This window comes from Drosophila bipectinata, chromosome 3L (assembly GCF_030179905.1).
Source record: "Drosophila bipectinata strain 14024-0381.07 chromosome 3L, DbipHiC1v2, whole genome shotgun sequence".
NCBI classification, from domain to species: domain Eukaryota; kingdom Metazoa; phylum Arthropoda; class Insecta; order Diptera; family Drosophilidae; genus Drosophila; species Drosophila bipectinata.
Window position 1 is genome coordinate 1,690,697 of NC_091738.1, and position 20,552 is coordinate 1,711,248.

A 20,552-nucleotide genomic window follows, 5' to 3' on the forward strand; every position below is an offset into this window, starting at 1 on the left:
GTGCGGCGCAGGTTGGCGGCTAGATCGGATCGGGAATAGCTATATGGCCATATGGTAATTGGAATTTACGCAGATAAACGTGTACCCAGTCGACAGTTATTTCTGAATTTATGTCAAGTGTCTTTCATTTTTTTCACGTGCGTGTGTCTTTAGGAATTTGATGAGAAACCGATGAAAGTTTTTATAAGAAAATTATAATAAAAGGAAAATAATACTTGATAATCATGTATGATATTCCCTGATATTCGCCACGTGACACGCGGTCTTCAAAAATCGTGCGTGAGTGCCAGAGTGTCGCGATCGTGGAACTGAAAAAAAGGGCTCCAACTTCCTACTCCGCGTTGGGGAAAACTTTTCCTGGGACGGAATTCCTGAAATTTACGCTGCTCAATGTCAAATCGAGCGTTCGACTTTCTGGTATGTACCACATAAACACATTTAAATATATATAGAAATATCTCTTATCTGGCAAATGCCAATGCACGCTTTCCCCGATTTTCTTTATCGATAACAGCCGGTTGTCGATTACTTGCAAATTCCTGGGCTTTCCCTCCTTCCCTCCTTGAACCCCAAAAATGTTGGAATCACTAAATAAAAGCGTTCATTTTTGTTTTTGCCGGAACGAAAATAAATGCAAAAATGTAGCGTTTTGTTTAAAAATAAACTGGAATGTGTTTGAATTTAGATGAATGCCTGTGTTCGAGCCCTCTTTTTGTTATTCTTTTTTTTTATTATTTTTAGTTGGCAATAATAATGGTTTACAGGCTTAAATGTTAGAATTTTATAGATATTTTTTTATGGAAAGAACCTGTCTTTGTATGGTAATTTTTTAAGTCGTATTTACACCTTTCTTTTTTCGATGATGGCCTTCAGCAAGAAAAAAGAGGCTTAAACAAACTTCGTCTCAAAATGATCTTGACTCACGCGAACCTTTTGTTGGCTTTCTGAAGTTGGACAGCAAAAAACACTTGTCAGCACTTTATGGGCACATTTGCTGGCTGGATGGCTGGCTGGATGGCTGACTGGCTGGTTGCTTTGCATTTCGGATTTGGCTTACTTCTTTTTTGCTTTTGTTTTTATTAATTATGACTCGGTCGGAGTTGGAGATCGTGTTTTTATGGCAAACATAAATTTCGACTTAAGGTCTGGCAGGAGGACGTGAACTAAGGCCAAGTGAAGGACAGAAAATGAAGAGGCAATCAAATAAATTGCCACAGCCGAAGGAATCCAAAAAGGGGAAACAGTAGCTGCAGTCGAGTGTCTCTCTGTCTGTCTGTCTGTCAGTCTTTCTGTCCCTGTCTGTCTGTGCAACGAAAGCAGATCAAACACAAACACAACAGCAAAGGTTGTTAATGATTATGAGGCGATCATGAGGAAGATATAAGCGTACCAGAAGGAGGATGATCGTCAGTCCCAGACACTTGAAAGGAATTTCAATAAGCCAAAACAAAAAAATAAAAATAAGAAAACAACAACACGGGCAAACAACAGAATCAGAATCAGAATCAGACGGAGATGATGAGCATTGGGGCTGCTGGTGATGTTGATGGGTATTATTCGTCCCCACAATGCGATCCATCTTGGGGCTTTTTTGTTCTTTTGGCATCAATCCGTCTCTGACACAATAGGGTGCAACATTGTTGTTGCATTATCATAAATATCCAGAAAAAAAAACACAAAAAAGTAATCAAGAAAAGTACAATTAAAAACCTGCTTTAATTAGCATAAATGTACAGACTTTTAAGAGAAAAATATTAAGAGTCTCGGGGAGGACTTCAATATTAAATAGAGTTAAATAATAACAGATACATTTTCCTTCAAAAATATTTATCCCACAATATATATTTAAAGAGGATATTGATTCCAAAATATTTATTTGTAAGGCTAGATCCTTGAGAACTCTTTCCATAAACATAGCTCCTAAACATATGCTCAATGCTCCTAAGTTTTCTTATAATTTAGAAATTTAGAAATGTTGTTGTGGCGGTGAAAGTTTTGGAGAAAGGGGCCTCAGACCCAGGGGGCTCGAGAAGTAAAATGCATAACGAAGACAGTGCCCTCTCCCTCGCACTCTGTTGTTGCAATGATTTAATTTTAGAAGGCCGCAAGCAGGAGCAGCATCCTCTTCAGATACTTCAAATGATAATGATCATCATCATGATAATAAAAACAAAGTCGAAAAGAAGTGCAACATAAATTTCTGCAAAATATTACGCATACGCAACGTGCAACAACAACAATGCCCAGCCATTTCTACATGTATTATTGTTGTTCCTCGTGCAGTTCTGTGGGGTTATTTATGCCCACAGGGCGATGCTCAGACACTGTCTCCTCTGAAGTCCCCCAATACCCTTGGCTCGCTGCCTTTCTCTCCTGCCCATGAGTCACAATATATGTATATTTTAGTCGGGGGATCGGGAGGAATCATTGTGGGACAGTGGAAACTTTGCAGCAGGGACAGACTCGTGCAAAACAAAAGCAAATGCAGCCAAAAACAAGAGCCAAGTGGGCGACCACACAGCATAAGTGCACTGGGAGAAATCCTATAGGGGTTTTGATTCTACCCTTCTGTTACCAACTAATAATAGTATTAATATTTACTTTTTTTATAAAAATCTTTCAGATTTCAAACTCGTAGTGTTGCAGCTTTAATATTTTACAAAAGGATCATGGCTTTTGGGGCATTTGCGGACTCAAGAACGGCGTAAACAATCCGATCGCCGGCGGGCGACGACGCTGTGGCCCCCACGCATGCAGCCAGTGGCGCCGCGGGGGCCCGCTGCACATATTGGTGGTGGTGGTGGTGCTTGTGGTGTTGTGGCACAGTGCTGGCTATCAGCCTGCTCCTGTTTGCACTGACCACGTTGACGACGCTTCTCCGGCCAGCCTCAGCCCTCGCGGTGCCTATGCCGAGTTCCAGGCATGCCTTCAGGAGGAGTGCCTTGCAGGATCAGCGGCCTCAGCAGCGGGAATCCATTGCCTACTTATGGGCGTCGCTCGGAAAGAGACTCCATGACGGCCATCTCAGCGAGCAGCGGAAGAGCAGCCATAACTGTTTGACATGCCAAGACAGGAAACGAGATCTAGAAACGATAACGATACCGATAACTGCGTTATCGAATGTAATTGGAAGCGACGGCGAAAGTGTAAATACCAGTGCGAGTGAGGGTGCGCGATTGTCGGCTATTTTGTGCAGTGTAAATAGTGCAAATAATACGCGTAAGTTAAATTTAATTCTGGCCAAGGAAAGGCAGCAGCAGCAGCAGCCCCGGCACCATCAGCCTCAGCCTCAGCAGCGAGGGGTGCCTTATGCTGTTGGCACAAATTTGCAAAATAAATTACCAGCATCGAGTGCGGATTGCCACTTAAGTCCAAGTGCCGAGACAAATATTCATTCTGCCCCGCCGCCGTCGGCAGACCCCCATTGCCCCTGCCCCCCTTCCTGCTCATATAGTAATCGTCATCATCGTCATCATTATCGTTATCGTCATCGTTGTTGTTGTCGTTGTCGCTGTCGCTGTCGGTGTCGGTGTCGTTGTTGTGTTCGTTGTTATACTCGGTGTTGTTGTTGTTGTCGTTGTCGCGACGCGTCGCACTCGACTGGCGGTGTCGCCTCCGCGTCTGCATCCGCATCGCCCGCGTCCATGCTCTTGCCATATCAAATTAATCAACGTGCTACATTGTTGCAGCATCGGGCAGCAGCATCAACAGCAGCAGCACTAACAACAACTGCAACATCAACTACATTGCCACATGTGCCCGGGGCAACAACTCTGCGTGCCTTGCCTCGTATTTTTAAACGTGATACAGCCCAAACGGCGACCACTGCGTCACCTTTGACACCGCAGCAACATCCAACAGTTCCTGCAACAGCAACACAAGCAGCAGCAGCAACATCAACTTCACCAACAACTCTAAAAGCAACCACGAAGAGATCGCGACTTGAGTTTATACTGTACACGGAGGTGTATGAGGAGGAGGATTCCATATCCCAAGGCGATTTCAAATCCAATTTTAAGCTAAAGTCAGGTGTGGGCAGTGAGACTTTCTGGCAGGAATACGGTGAGTGATAACAAATTACTGGCATTAACCATTTAATTGAAATTTTTAAAGAATTGCATACAAAATGGGTAAACTACTATGATTCAGACTATATTGCAATGATCTTACAACTATATATCATGATTTTAAATATGAATTTAAGCTTTTTAATATTTTTATTAAATTTCAACAAAAATAATCCAAATATTAAACAATTCCCTGCCACATTTCCACTGCCCAGACATTATATCTGAACATTTTTATTCCTTATGCGATATGGAATTTGTCGCGGCCTGTGGGGGAAGGGACATGTGGATACGTGGATATCAGGGATATGGATATGATGTGGGATTTTTAACACAGCTGGCTGGTTAACATAATTTTCGTGGGCATCTTTCGGTGTTTTTGCTGTTGGAGTTCTTTTTATGCAATTCAATGGCAAATAAAGCGAACAGCGACGGTAAAAACAACAGACAGCCACAGGATGATGAAGGGAAAAATGAAAGAATTCTGGAATTATGACAGACCCACAGGATACTTAGGAATCTTTAATAATTTTAGAAAAATGGTTTTCGTTAAGTTTTAAAAATGTATCTCTTTGATCTATTTGATGGATAGAGTTGGGGCTTATGAGAATTGGAATAAAAAACACACATACATATCTAATTAAACTTATATATTAAAAATTATATTAAATTTTTAATATTAATTATTATATTAAATTATATTAAAAATATATTAAAATATATATATTCTTATTAAAATAAGTATTATTTATTAAATATAAAATGGGGAATATTTCTACAAATTCAATATTATTTTGGTACTTTAAATTTTAATCTTTAAAGCCTATTTCTAAACTAATATCTTAAGTTTTAATAATCTTATTTCTTTAATAATATCTCAAGTTCTTATGTCTTAATATACCCTGAGATTCTAATCACTGCAAAAATAAACAAAATAAAATGTGTGCAAAAATAAAAAAAAGCGGCAGAAATCAACTTTTTCCAACGAATAAATTTCGAGTTTTCGATAGTCTCGGTCCGCCACAGACAGTGGTCGTGGTCGTTGTTGTAGATAGTTGTTGTTGTTATTGTCGTTGTACTCGTCCAGACGGCAAGATCTGGCCATTGAGAGGTGGCGGGGGGGCATGGGGAGGCGGGAAAGGGAGGCCATTCGTGGGCTCCAACAGCGTCAGACTGTCTGGTATGCCAGCGCACTGCCAGTGCACCGGGCTCTCTCTCTCTCTATCTATCTCTGTTGCCGTCCTTCGCCCCGTCTCTTTCGACTGGCCTCCACCCATCTCTGTCTGCCGCTCTTGCGGTTTCTGCCTTTGCCACATGTGGCGCTGTCGAAAGATAGTTGTAGTTGTGGCCGTAGTTTCGGTGTCAGCTGTCTGACGTCGTCTACCTCTTTCCCCACCGTGTGGGCGTCATCGTCATCATCCCCTTCATCATCGTCATAATCATCGTTTTCATCATGGCGCTTGGATTGGCCAATGCATAAAATTATACAGAGAGACATGACATGGTTTTGAATAATTAAACACAACGACGACAACGACATCAAGTCGGACTAAATGGCTGCCAGCAGCGGATACTACAACCACTGGCCAAAACCACTGATAGAGGCGTGGAGCGGGCAGGGGAATCCCCCAGACAGACAGGAATGCAATGTCCCGAACTAACTGCCAAATCACTGGCCGGGAATCTCTTCATTTGCAGGCTCCAGTCTCGTCTTGAGTTAAACTAATTAAGCAGCTTAATTCACTGAAACGAATTACGCCAGCTTGGCCCAAACAGGTCCAAATGATCGGGGGCTCTTTCACTTTTCTGTTAATGAAAATCATAATTGGGCTCGATTTGTTTTTTTTTTTTTTAACAGTATATGGTAAAAAAAACGATGTAATTTAACAGTCGATTCTACAAATAATTATTTACTATATCCTGGCCTAATATATACATAAACCTTCCTAATGCCAATACTGCGGATCCATGCACTTTCGTAGATTTTTAAAGGGGACTCCAGAAATTTTGACTAAAAATCTAAAAAATGTTATGTTTTCTGATTTTGATGCAGATTTGTGGAGAATCGATCTACAAATCGTTTAAGATACTCCGCTCAAGAATCCGATTATTTTTGCCACAGATATGGCCTTCGTTGGGTGCCATATAGAGGCTCCATGCATTTTTCGGGATTTTGAAGGGGACCCTCCAGAAATTTTGACAAAAAATCTAAAAAATATTATGTTCTCAGATTTTGATGCAGATTTGTGGAGAATCGATCTACGAATCGTTTAAGATACTCCGCTCAAGAATCCGATTATTTTTTCCAAAGATATGGCCTTCGCTGGGTGCCATATAGAGGCTCCATGCATTTTTCGGGATTTTGAAGGGGACCCTCCAGAAATTTTGACAAAAAATCTAAAAAATATTATGTTCTCAGATTTTGATGCAGATTTATGGAGAATCGATCTACGAATCGTTTAAGATACTCCGCTCAAGAATCGGATTATTTTTGCCAAAGATATGGCCTTCGCTGGGTGCCATATAGAGGCTCCATGCATTTTTTGGGATTTTGAAGGGGACCCTCCAGAAATTTTGACAAAAAATCTAAAAAATATTATGTTCTCAGATTTTGATGCAGATTTATGGAGAATCGATCTACGAATCGTTTAAGATACTCCGCTCAAGAATCGGATTATTTTTGCCAAAGATATGGCCTTCGCTGGGTGCCATATAGAGGCTCCATGCATTTTTCGGGATTTTGAAGGGGACCCTCCAGAAATTTTGACAAAAAATCTAAAAAATATTATGTTCTCAGATTTTGATGCAGATTTATGGAGAATCGATATACGAATCGTTTAAGATACTCCGCTCAAGAATCGGATTATTTTTGCCAAAGATATGGCCTTCGCTGGATGCCATATAGAGGCTCCATGCATTTTTCGGGATTTTGAAGGGGACCCTCCAGATATTTTGACAAAAAATCTAAAATATATTGCGTTCCCAGATTTTGATGCAGATTTATGGAGAATCGATCTACGAATCGTTTAAGGTACTCCGCTCAAGAATCGGATTATTTTTGCCAAAGATATGGCCTTCGCTGGGTGCCATATAGAGGCTCCATGCATTTTTCGGGATTTTGAAGGGGACCCTCCAGAAATTTTGACAAAAAATCTAAAAAATATTATGTTCTCAGATTTTGATGCAGATTTATGGAGAATCGATATACGAATCGTTTAAGATACTCCGCTCAAGAATCGGATTATTTTTGCCAAAGATATGGCCTTCGCTGGATGCCATATAGAGGCTCCATGCATTTTTCGGGATTTTGAAGGGGACCCTCCAGAAATTTTGACAAAAAATCTAAAAAATATTATGTTCTCAGATTTTGATGCAGATTTATGGAGAATCGATCTACGAATCGTTTAAGGTACTCCGCTCAAGAATCGGATTATTTTTGCCAAAGATATGGCCTTGGCAGGATGCCATATAGAGGCTCCATGCATTTTCCGGGATTTTGAAGGGGACGCTCCAGAAATTTTGACAAAAAATCTAAAATATATTGCGTTCCCAGATTTTGATGCAGATTTATGGAGAATCGATCTACCAATCGTTTAAGATACTCCGCTCAAGAATCCGATTATTTTTGCCAAAGATATGGCCTTCGCTGTGTGCCATATAGAGGATCCATGCATTTTTCGGGATTTTGAAGGGGACCCTCCAGATATTTTGACAAAAAATCTAAAAAATATTATGTTCTCAGATTTTGATGTAGATTTGTGGAGAATCGATCTACGAATCGTTTAAGGTACTCCGCTCAAGAATCGGATAATTTTTGCCAAAGATATGGCCTTCGCTGGATCCCATATAGAGGCTCCATGCATTTTTTGTGATTTTGAAGGGGACCCTCCAGAAATTTTGACAAAAAATCGAAAAAATATTATGTTCTCAGATTTTGATGCAGATTTATGGAGAATCGATCTACGAATCGTTTAAGGTACTCCGCTCAAGAATCGGATTATTTTTGCCAAAGATATGGCCTTGGCAGGATGCCATATAGAGGCTCCATGCATTTTCCGGGATTTTGAAGGGGACGCTCCAGAAATTTTGACAAAAAATCTAAAATATATTGCGTTCCCAGATTTTGATGCAGATTTATGGAGAATCGATCTACCAATCGTTTAAGATACTCCGCTCAAGAATCCGATTATTTTTGCCAAAGATATGGCCTTCGCTGTGTGCCATATAGAGGATCCATGCATTTTTCGGGATTTTGAAGGGGACCCTCCAGATATTTTGACAAAAAATCTAAAAAATATTATGTTCTCAGATTTTGATGCAGATTTATGGAGAATCGATCTACCAATCGTTTAAGATACTCCGCTCAAGAATCGGATAATTTTTGCCAAAGATATGGCCTTCGCTGGATCCCATATAGAGGCTCCATGCATTTTTTGTGATTTTGAAGGGGACCCTCCAGAAATTTTGACAAAAAATCGAAAAAATATTATGTTCTCAGATTTTGATGCAGATTTATGGAGAATCGATCTACGAATCGTTTAAGGTACTCCGCTCAAGAATCGGATTATTTTTGCCAAAGATATGGCCTTGGCAGGATGCCATATAGAGGCTCCATGCATTTTCCGGGATTTTGAAGGGGACGCTCCAGAAATTTTGACAAAAAATCTAAAATATATTGCGTTCCCAGATTTTGATGCAGATTTATGGAGAATCGATCTACCAATCGTTTAAGATACTCCGCTCAAGAATCCGATTATTTTTGCCAAAGATATGGCCTTCGCTGTGTGCCATATAGAGGATCCATGCATTTTTCGGGATTTTGAAGGGGACCCTCCAGATATTTTGACAAAAAATCTAAAAAATATTATGTTCTCAGATTTTGATGTAGATTTGTGGAGAATCGATCTACGAATCGTTTAAGGTACTCCGCTCAAGAATCGGATAATTTTTGCCAAAGATATGGCCTTCGCTGGATCCCATATAGAGGCTCCATGCATTTTTTGTGATTTTGAAGGGGACCCTCCAGAAATTTTGACAAAAAATCGAAAAAATATTATGTTCTCAGATTTTGATGCAGATTTATGGAGAATCGATCTACGAATCGTTTAAGGTACTCCGCTCAAGAATCGGATTATTTTTGCCAAAGATATGGCCTTGGCAGGATGCCATATAGAGGCTCCATGCATTTTCCGGGATTTTGAAGGGGACGCTCCAGAAATTTTGACAAAAAATCTAAAATATATTGCGTTCCCAGATTTTGATGCAGATTTATGGAGAATCGATCTACCAATCGTTTAAGATACTCCGCTCAAGAATCCGATTATTTTTGCCAAAGATATGGCCTTCGCTGTGTGCCATATAGAGGATCCATGCATTTTTCGGGATTTTGAAGGGGACCCTCCAGATATTTTGACAAAAAATCTAAAAAATATTATGTTCTCAGATTTTGATGTAGATTTGTGGAGAATCGATCTACGAATCGTTTAAGGTACTCCGCTCAAGAATCGGATTATTTTTGCCAAAGATATGGCCTTCGCTGGATGCCATATAGAGGCTCCATGCATTTTTCGGGATTTTGAAGGGGACCCTCCAGATATTTTGACAAAAAATCTAAAAAATATTATGTTCTCAGATTTTGATGTAGATTTGTGGAGAATCGATCTACGAATCGTTTAAGATACTCCGCTCAAGAATCGGATTATTTTTGCCAAAGATATGGCCTTCGCTGGATGCCATATAGAGGCTCCATGCATTTTTCGGGATTTTGAAGGGGACCCTCCAGATATTTTGACAAAAAATCTAAAAAATATTATGTTCTCAGATTTTGATGTAGATTTGTGGAGAATCGATCTACGAATCGTTTAAGGTACTCCGCTCAAGAATCGGATAATTTTTGCCAAAGATATGGCCTTCGCTGGATCCCATATAGAGGCTCCATGCATTTTTTGGGATTTTTAAGGGGACCCTCCAGAAATTTTGACAAAAAATCGAAAAAATATTATGTTCTCAGATTTTGATGCAGATTTATGGAGAATCGATCTACAAATCGATTAAGGTACTCCGCTCAAGAATCTGATTATTTTTGCCGAAGATATAGCATTTTCTGGGGGCATAAGGGGGGTCCATGCATCCGGACTTATCCTGAGATATAATGACTCTTCAAATAATTTAATATAAATTCTCTTTCAGCAAATTCATAAAAAAGTGTATTATATATATTTTTGGTACACATATGGCTGGTTTTTGTATCTTTAATTTTGTAAGTTTCAAAGGTAAGCATTGCAGATGACAAGAGCAGAACACAAACTAACCAAAAATCAGCCGAAACTTTAACTTAAACTTAAAATCGAAAATGTAACGAGCTGCGGCGTTGACAGATAATATTGACAGCCGAAAATTGTTCGCGTGGTTTGGCAATGTTTGTCGAAATATCTTGTGTGTGGAGGCCCATTGTTTTTGCTGTTGCTGGTGGTGCTGGTGCTGCTGCTGCTCTGTTGCAGTGTTGCAGTTTGCAATTGAGGTTGTCGGCTCGTTTCAGTTGTTTGAGCTGTCAAAGAGGTCTGCCCGTCTGTTGTCTGCTGGCGTTTCCTGTTGTTTCCTTTTTGCCGTCTGCAGTCTGCAGTCTAGACACAAGTCAAAGTCGAAGTCGGTAGAAGAGTTCAACAAAAAAAACACACACAAAAAATAACCAGGCGAACCCTAAAGCTCAGGTGCATTCCCACAAAAAGACATCGGCGACCTGGAAAAGGCCTCTGCTTCCCCCGTCTGCTTCTGCGTGTGAGAATCGTTCGCCAAAAGCCGAGCCTCAGAACCGAGAACGAGAGCTAAAGCCAAAGCTATATCTTCGTAGGTTGCCATAGGTGAGGTAAAAGCGGTCCCGGGACCCAAAAGAGCAGACATTGCAATCGACATTCACATCAACGACAACGGCGATGTTGTCTGTTTGTCGTCTGGAAAGTTATGGGCCAAGTTGTCTCTGTCATTGTAGTTTCTCTGCTCTTACAAAGGTAATATTACATTTTTTTAAGTTTTAACTATTCTGTCTTGAAATTTTAAATTTTTATTGAAAACTTTTCAAACCTTAAATCACATAAATTAATAGAGTAGATAAGGCTTAAAAATGAATTGATTTTCAAAGATTAAGGCCCAAATATTTTCAAAATTCTTAAATCCGATTGTGCCCAGGTTTTCTCTTTGTTAAAAGACCTATAGGTTCTACCATTTCCTGTAAGGTATCTCAAGATTCGACCAATCCACAAGCCTTCGAAAGCTTAATTTTTGTTACTTTTGTTGCTATTGTTCTTGGCCGCTATCTGTCGCTCAGTCGCGTTGTCTGGCGTCCCTCCACGGTGACAGCCTTAGATCAGAGTGCAGTTGATTTATGGCGGCGTTGAGTGGCTTTATGCTCACCTCAAATATGACACAAGGCGGACATAAGGTAGAAAAATAAAAAAGCAGACAAAACCCTAAACACATACTACATAAATGCATTAGTGTAAGAGTGTGCGAGGGTATTGGAGGTAATACCGGAGTGTCCAGCCAACGGAAGTTGTCCTTTTTGCACCCTTTCCTGGCCACAGCGAAGCCTTTCCTCCTTCTGCCAGGCACTTTTCCGTCTGTCCATTCACGCAACAAGCAAATTGTGGCAATTATCGTGTAACTACACTGGGAGAATATTTAGATGGCTTTTAAAATAAAAATTAACAATCTTCAAATAATGTTTAGGATGTCTTAAATCAATAGGACTTCTTAAGGGCCATAATTTTCAATAATTCCTTATTTTTGTATATTTTTATTTTATTTCATTGGCTTGTCTCTAAGTGCCTTTGCAATTTCCTTGCCCCATATCCACTGTCGAATGACCAATGTCCACTGCATGTCTGCCCAACGATGCGTGACGACATGCTGTCCCCTCAACCCTCGACCATTGTAGCCTCCGCCCGGTGTCAGCCTCACTCCCTTACGCGTCCATCTGTCAATGCGTGTTCCGTTTGGCAAACTTCCCCCCAGACACCACTCACCCTACACCACACCAGACACACACACACCACCCCTCGACACTGGCACCCCTTCTACTTTGGCGGCGGGTGAGCTTTTGTATTGCAATAAATGTAATTATGGTCTTGAATTGTATTCAAAAATACCCACTCTGCCCTCCACAGTCTGGCACCCATCATAAAAATCGCCACAGAGGCTGATTGGGCGGCGGGAGAGGTGGGGGTGGTGCATTGTGGCATGACCACCTGCAATTTGGGTTTAGCTTTCGGGCATTGATTTTGTCGGCAATCAGCAAAATAAATTGCTTATCAGAGTGAGGCAACATTGAATGTTTTGGCAACATTGAAGGTGAATGTGGCAGATAGGGTTTCAAAAAATTAGAGAATATAATCTGAATTAATTACATAAAAAATCGGATTTAGAAAATTAAAGTTTAAGCACTAAAGTTATCCTTCTTCTACTAACTTGCCAACTACTTATTCCCAAACACTTTCAAAAGCTAACAAGTGACTTAATAAAATCCCCAATAGACTCCTACACTGGATTAACTCCTCGATCCCTGGGGCTCTTATTCCCTATTTTCAGTAAGATATTGGATATCAAAGACAATTTGCCACATTCTGGGGATTTGGTGTTAAATATTCAATTCCGTCTGCAACGGACGTCTGCGTTTGCATCGCGTTTCCGTCTACGTTTCATTCCGTTTCCCATTGCATCCTCCTGGCATCATCATCAGAATGGTGATAATGATGCTGATTCTGGATTCTGGTCTGGAGTCGGGACTCCAGAGTCTGGAGACCAGCAACTCCATAAAAAATATAAAAAAAAAATATGGGGAAACAGAAGGACTGCCAAGTGGTCGACTCTGTGGCGATTCTCTAACAAACAAACAACTAAGCGAACACAGAATAAACTTTCGAATGGGGAGAAATCTAAAATGTAAAAAGGATATCCACAGAACACTTGAGAAATGGGTTTCGTAGTCTGGGATTTAGAAAAAATTTTAACATTTTCCAAAAATGTATTGATAGATTCTTGATATAAGGATAGTTTTTGGCTTTTGGTGTGACTAGTTTTATTTTTAAATATTTCATTAAACCTTTCTGAGGCATTACTAATAGGAAATTATTAATTTCTTAAATTGTATTGTATGAATACGGGCATAGAATTTAAAATAATAGAGCTTAAAATATGGATGGGTGATGGAATACAATTACAATTTTTCCAAGAAATTATATGATAAGTAACATTTTCATCCTAAACTTTTACCAAAAAGGTCTCCTTTCTTTTAGTTAAGAAACCTCTTTTATGATAAAATATCCCACATATAAATAGTATTTTTTGTCAGTGTAAAACTCCGTAACTGAAACAAGTGTAATGTGCAGCAGATGAAACGGACAGTGGCCGAGAAACGAACTAGACGAAGGCTCTGAGGCACTGAGTCTGGATGGACATTTGGAGGCGTCGAATGGTGGAGAAAGAGTTTCGTAAACGAGGTGGTGACAAGGGGGGGTTTGGCTGAAAGGGAAGGGTTCGGGATGGGGAGGAGAAACGCAGCAGCAGCAGCAACAGTCTGAGCAGCAGAAATTGCAACCGATAATAATTATTTTTATGGAGTCTAGTCTGTGTCTAGACGATTTTTTTTCTGCCTTTGCTGGTGCTGGTGCTGCTTACTGCTAACTTCGCTTGCTTTCGACCTGGCTAGTGTCTGCCCCTGCCGCTGCCCCCCAGCCGACTGTCTCTTTCTCGGCCCGTCTAGCCATCTCTCTCCGTTTACGGCCTTCCTGCCGGCCCAACTCCCCTCACTAAATGCTCTGTTAAAGCTACTGTGTCATTGTTTTCGCTTTGATTCCGATTTTAACTGGTAAACTGGCATTTAACTGTTTTTCTGTTGCTGTTTGACAAACAAGGCAGACAGACTGGCGGGGGGGCACTGGGTCTGGGTGGGGATGGGGGAGGGGCATGTCACGGCAGAAATGGCAGAGACTGGGTGGCACTGGGGGAACTGGGAGGCAAGGAGCCAGGCGGCGACTGCAATGAGATAGTGAACGTGAGCGAGGCATGACAGACTCCCAACTAAATGCCGCAACCGAAATGGACACAAAAGACAGTCGTTGCAAGGGGGTTGGGAAAGGGGGAGGCGACAGGACGCGGAGGAGGGGTGTGGCAGGTATGGGGGCAGGCATTGTGGGGGGAGACAAGTCAACCAGCCAGCCAAACATGCGGAAAAGTCAAGCCATCTCAGCCAATGGCAAGCATTGGACAGTGATCTTCAATATAAATTTTACAGAATATTATATCATTAATAATTATAAGTAATTAAATACATTAAAAATATTTATACAAGATAAAATATTTAAAATTTGAATAAATTATAATTCTATCAGCTTCAATAATACTTGTAGATCTTAGTGTCAGTAGTATTAGTAGTATATTAACTTTCGAAAAACGTATGACTAGATGACTAGACTATATTTAAATAATATTATTGATAATATTTTATGATATATTAAAGCCATATTTATTTTCTCTTAATGTACTATATAATTTTATAATACGAAAAGGCTTAAATAAAATAATTAAAATTTAAAAAAATATTAAGACCCTAGTGGTTTTAAAATAACTCTTAGAATCAGTATAATATTACTTTGAATCTTAAGGATCTTAATGTCTTACATTTATAATACCCCAAACTATCAATCAATGTTATCAATGGTTTCTAACAATATATAAAATAATAAATACCTAAGTCGATTTTAAAGATAATTATTTACTAAAACAGGTACTGCTTGATGTACTTGTATAGAACCCCAGTATAGTCCAATAACTATGGTTATGGCTCTATTCCAGTCACTGTACTCCATTCATGTAGCTATGCCCTGAATTTTATTTTGTTGCTTAAGCCTAGTACTGAGTTGACGAAAATCCGCTCTTCGAAATCTGACAGCTGTCAAACTCCATATAAAAAAAACGGTATAAAAAAAAAAAGAAGAAGAATTTTTGGTCTTCTAAATATTTTGGGTACTGAGTTGACGAAAAATTTTAGGTCTTCGATTGAATGGCGTTGCCGGATCAAAAAAAATAAACAGCTGATTTTGGGTCTTGAAATAAATCATTTTATTTATTCGAAGAGCTAAAACATGGAGGGAAAATCGATGAAAGGAAAAAATAATCGGACTGAAAAATTTTCGACGCGCGAGGATAAAAGGAAATTAATTAGTGCGGTCAGGGCGAAGCCCATAATATAGGATTTGACCCGCAAGGAGCATTTTAATTCCATAAAATGGCATTGAAATGATTTGTGATTGATTTTTATTTTGATTTTGACCCAGTTTTCTATTTCTTAATCAGCTCCTTAGGGCCGAAATACATAAACAAAACACCAAAATCCAATTGATTTGAATTCATATTTGCTTATTGTTCTTTTGTTTACAAACAACAGCTGTTCAGTATTACCCTATTTCTTAATTTTGTTGGTCACACTAGCTCGGTAGTCGAATAAAGTGCAATTTGACAAGCGGAATTTCAAGAGCGGATTTTCGTCAACCCAGTACTAGGCTTTATTTTGCTGACGGCGCTCCATCAAATGCATTTAGCTTTTCGCATCGTTGGGCATGAGAAAAATGTCACCTCCACAGCCTCGGAGAAAAGGAGAAAACGGCTAGCGAGACGGAGACAATTGTCTGGGGCTGTCCGCTCGTCAGTTGGCGTTCTGTTGCCTTTTTTGGGTTGGCTGGCCGGGGGCAGGGGGACTGTGGCGAGGCTAGAAGAATATGTCTCTCGACACCTTTTTTTTTGCCGGAACCTTTGTTGCAGCTTGCAGCTGCTGCCCCAAGATATTATGTTATTATGGCAATTATAGCTACACGACTTTGGCGGCATCTATGGCATTTTCGGACCGACGACAGCTTGGCATGTCTCACTTGGAGCCCCCTTCGCGGTTACCTTTCGGTGTCTGCGAGTACTATGTGTAGTATATCCCAGATTCCAGGAGATAAGAGAAAGGCAGGCTGCTCGCTGCGCTGACTGCATTGCAATTACAAACATTTTAATGCAATTAACACACACCTGAGACAGGCGGGAGCTGCAGCGTCAGAGGGTCGCCGTCTCATTTGCCTGCCTCGACGACTCCATGACTGCTCCACCACGACTCTGTGCAATCCGAAACTTCTCGGCCCAAAAAAAGAAGCAACAACTGCAACAAAATAAGCAACTTCAAAAGCCGAAAGGCGACATTCGGTGCGTGTGTCAGTTTCCTGGGCCAATCTCTTGATGACGCCGCCACCACCGCCACCGCCACCGCTGCAGCTCCAGCCCCATTCTCCATATCCAGCCTTTCCCTTGTGCACCTTATCTGCAAGGTTTTCCTTCTACCCTATAGGTAGAGTCTTGCAGGATTCTCAAGGAATATTCTAATTCCTTAAATTAATAATTTAAATGTAATTATTCTAACTGATAAAAGAAGTGCACATTTTCTAATCTTAGCCTTAGATCTTTCAGATCTTTATGAGACCCTATAGTTCCGAAAGAGTACCTCCATCTTCGCCTTGAATCTTGGCTATCTTGGCCTCTTGATTTGCCGCTCCAGTTGCTATCAGTGGCTGTGGCGGAGCGGCAGATACTCAAAACGTTGTCGTCGTCATCGTAGCCGTCGTCGGCTTTTGTAGTTGCCGCCTGGAGCTGCACTTACATGTGAAAGGTGGGAATGGACTCGTCCCGGCGAGGGGATGAGTCCGAGGAGGGACAGGGGACTCCCTTAATGCCATGTCCAGCAAATCGCTTTGACCATAACCCCACCAGCAAACGAGCACAATCAGTTTGCGCTTCATTTCATCGGTTTAATATGCAGGAAAAAAATTGTTTGTCTTTATTATCGCAGGGGGAAAAAAAAGAGACACATCCTGGCCAGGAGTGGTATGCACACCCCTTCAGGTTGCAACTGTCGCCAGCGGCTTTCGAGGCCTCTGATCATCTTCTGCGGCTTCCATCCCGCTTTTGCATTGTCTTTGGGGTTCGGGTTCGAGTTCTGGGTCCTGGGTCTGGGTATCGATTCACGTCAGGGCTCTGACGTCGCGACGTCAGCCAGACGCCGTTCAATAATATTCAAATCGCCAGCCAAATCCAAAATCCAAATTTCCGCCAAAAAAACAATGGTAAGAAACAGGGTTTTTGGCCAAGAGAAAATTTTAGATACACTATAAATCTTAGAAATAAAATAAAGTGATTCCATAAAAAAATATTAAATATTCTTGAGTTTCTTACACCTTCTTAGAAATCTCTTATATTATTTCTTAAAACTAGTTTTATTTCAAAACCCCTTTATTTAGGCCATATACCCCACAAGCTTTAGAGCCAAGAGTAGCTACATAGAAAGCAAAAGCAAAATGAGGCAATAATACATTTTATGGAGCTCTCGTCTAGACATTCGGCAATGCCGCCAGTGACGAAAGCATTTTGGATATCGAAATCGCAGCCCCCCGATAAAGTAAAGCCCCGAGAACAAAGCCACGTAAATATACATATAAAAAAAAAAGTAGAAAGGAAAAAAACCGAAAAACAGCAACCGAAATGCGCGTTATCAATGTAATCAAATGATATTGATTATTCACTTTTGTGTCTGACTGGCTGACTGGCCGACTGACTACCTGCCTGCCCAATGCCAATGGCAATGCTAAATGTTAATGTTCTTTCCCGGTCGGTCTGCTTTCTGTCTGGCAGCCCCTCGGTCTGTGGCATTTGGGCAGAATTAATGGCAAATCATTTATAATCCGACAGACAAACAGTTGAAGCCACAAAGCTTCCACCTTGACCATCGGCATCTTGAACAGACTCGTATATATGTTTGCACGTACCTGGTCGTGGCTACATATTGACGTGTATTACGCAATCCGTTAAAGATTGGCTCAGCCAGGGGCTTGGGGGATTGGGGAATCAAGGAACTTAGTCGAGCGATTAGCTTCCGTGTCGGTGACTGGCTCTGGATGACTTGCCATCCTTGGCAGCCCTGGGATTTTGCTAATCGGCAAGGTGAGAGTGCTTGTAGGTAGCCAGAATTTGTATTCTAGGTCATTAGGGAAGCAAACCAAGCAGAAACGACGGGGCTATGTGATACCTGGTACTTAGACTGCTAACTTTTTTTATAGCATACTTTTAGTGATTTTTTTTTGGCGTTTGGCAGGGTTACTTTATTAATAATTTGATAAGTTTCCTTCAAATATAATATACCCTCGTATTTTACAAATACCAGGTATAAAAACATTTCAGTTGCTCCAGAAAACCTTTGGGGATCTGAGTAGGGAGTCGGTGTCGTCAGGCAGCCAAAGGCATGCCAGGGAATATGTTTAATTTATTATTAATGGACGGGTCCCACCTCCAACTTTAGCACACTTTTTTGATGAATTATTTCGTGTTATGCTTTTGGAAGTTCCTGGAATCACCATGTACACTCTCACTTATTTATGAATCCAAGTTAAATGAAAAAGAAGACAAATTTAATTTAGAAAAGACCTCAGCATTTTAACGCAGAAATATATTATCACAAATTGTGGATTAAAATTTAATAAACGCAAAGTAAATCTGAATGAAATTTCATTTTTCGGAGATCCTGAAGTATATTTTCACCGAAGAACGTGGAACTTTGTTAGTAATCCATTCGGTGAAAATGGCAAAGTCTCCATTTCTTATGGGGACATATGTGGCGAATCCCTTTTCGAGGTTACCAGTCCACAATTTATCCACTAAAATGTCATGCTAAATAAATGTTAATGAGTATATTATTTATACAAATATTTCAAGCTTTAAAGAACTTACATTATAAGGACACGAGTGATTCATATTTGAACTATTCCTAAACGTGTTGTAGAAAAGCCGAGCCAGTGGATTATTGTTATCCTTCAAAAACTTACAAGCATCGTATGATAAATCGAAAAACACGGGCTTGTAACCATTATCAAAACGCATAAATTTTACCTTTAACTACAAAAAATATATTTATGTTTTTGAACAGAAGAATTCTTACCCAAACATCGTTTATTGGCAATTTAAATAGTTTCACGTTTATATTCAAGTACTTGTGGGATCGATTAACTGCCTTTATCTGGCAAGTTGGAAAAATACTATATTTCACATTATACGAATGGCACTTCAGATTAGTAAATGTCACATGACTCATGCACATCTAAATATATAATAGAGTATAGCTTTAGTCTCCGTCTTGAATGATACGTTTGAATTACCGTTTGCAGAGCTATCCAACATCCCAAAACTAACCACTTCCACATTTCGATTGAAACTGTTTTTCGAACATTATCTAACGGTCAAATATTATCTGAATCGATTTCTTTTTTAATCGTTTGGCTATTAAGTCAGTCAACATCCGTAAAACCTTTTGTTTTGGCCATTTAAACACTGAAACAACTGAAATCATGAAACAATCATTGGCACGAAACAATCAGGGCATACTTTACAGGACTCTTTAGATATTATCCAATTTTTAATTTGAAATTTTAAAATTTTATTTTACAATAAAACAATAAGATCTTATCAAACAAATTAAAAGGTATTTGTAGACACGTGAATATAAACACTCGGTACTTTTCCTCACTCTACTCAAGTTATATATTTTCATGATTTTTTTATAAAACATATTTTAATATTAATATACGAGCCATAGTTGTCACATGTTACGATTTTTGTATTTGTTTTGATTAAATATCCTTTGGTCTCCCTGAAAGCCTAGCATATATGTTTAAAAATCCTATACGATGCTTATTTGTATAAACGGTTGTTTCGACTACGTAATCACCATTAATGATTGGAATATACTTTGAAATTCCTGATTCAATGTTGCCGGTCCACACATGGTCCACAATAATATCATGCTTTAAAATACATAGGTTATATAAAAATACGCAATATATTCTTAAATACCTACGTCAATAGGACAAGTATGATTTACGTTTGAATTATCCTTGTAGACATCGTAGAAGAATTTAATAATCGGATTTTGTTGGTTCTTGAGGAACTGGCAGCAATCGAAGGTCATGTCTATAAAAAATGGCTTGTATCCCTGATCGTAACGCAAAAGCTTAAGATTCATCTGGAAAGTAGACTTGGATTGATTTGATATGAAAGATATTATCTATACTTACAGCCATATTATCAAGAGGCTTATGAAGTTTTACATAAACGTCCACATACTTGTGAGTTCGGTTCACTGCTTTGATATAACACTTTTCGAATTCAGCCACTTTCCTGTTATTTGTGCCACATTTTAAGTTGGTAAAAGTCACATGGGAGAAAATTAACTAGCACCAGAGTTAATAAATATTTATACTTTTTTTTAATTTAAAGTTTCTCACCGATAGCCACTCCAATATAATGAGAACATGCAGAACTTTTCGCATAGTGAAGCTTGGAAGTTATGCTTTCAAGTGGACTTGAAATACCAACATTCACAAAATCGTAACAGTAATTATATAGTCATCA

At 39.8% G+C, this 20,552-nt stretch overlaps 2 protein-coding genes across 2 annotated transcripts; both read right to left on the reverse strand.

Annotated features, from left to right (window-relative positions):
* Nucleotides 1–18,653: 18,653 nt before the first annotated feature.
* dls (daedalus on 3) lies at nt 18,654–19,345 on the reverse strand. Its single transcript, XM_043212666.1, has 4 exons — nt 19,301–19,345; nt 19,084–19,242; nt 18,876–19,040; nt 18,654–18,815 (listed from the first exon to the last, which is right to left on the reverse strand). The coding sequence occupies exons 1-4, from the start codon at nt 19,343–19,345 to the stop codon at nt 18,654–18,656; spliced, it is 531 nt and encodes a 176-aa protein (XP_043068601.1).
* A 153-nt stretch (nt 19,346–19,498) lies between these two features.
* LOC108126125 (uncharacterized) lies at nt 19,499–20,470 on the reverse strand. The gene is made up of 5 exons (XM_043212688.1): nt 20,426–20,470; nt 20,216–20,371; nt 19,999–20,163; nt 19,862–19,945; nt 19,499–19,537 (listed from the first exon to the last, which is right to left on the reverse strand). Exons 1-5 carry the CDS (start codon nt 20,468–20,470, stop codon nt 19,499–19,501), a joined length of 489 nt encoding a protein of 162 aa, XP_043068623.1.
* Between the last annotated feature and the right edge of the window lie 82 nt (nt 20,471–20,552).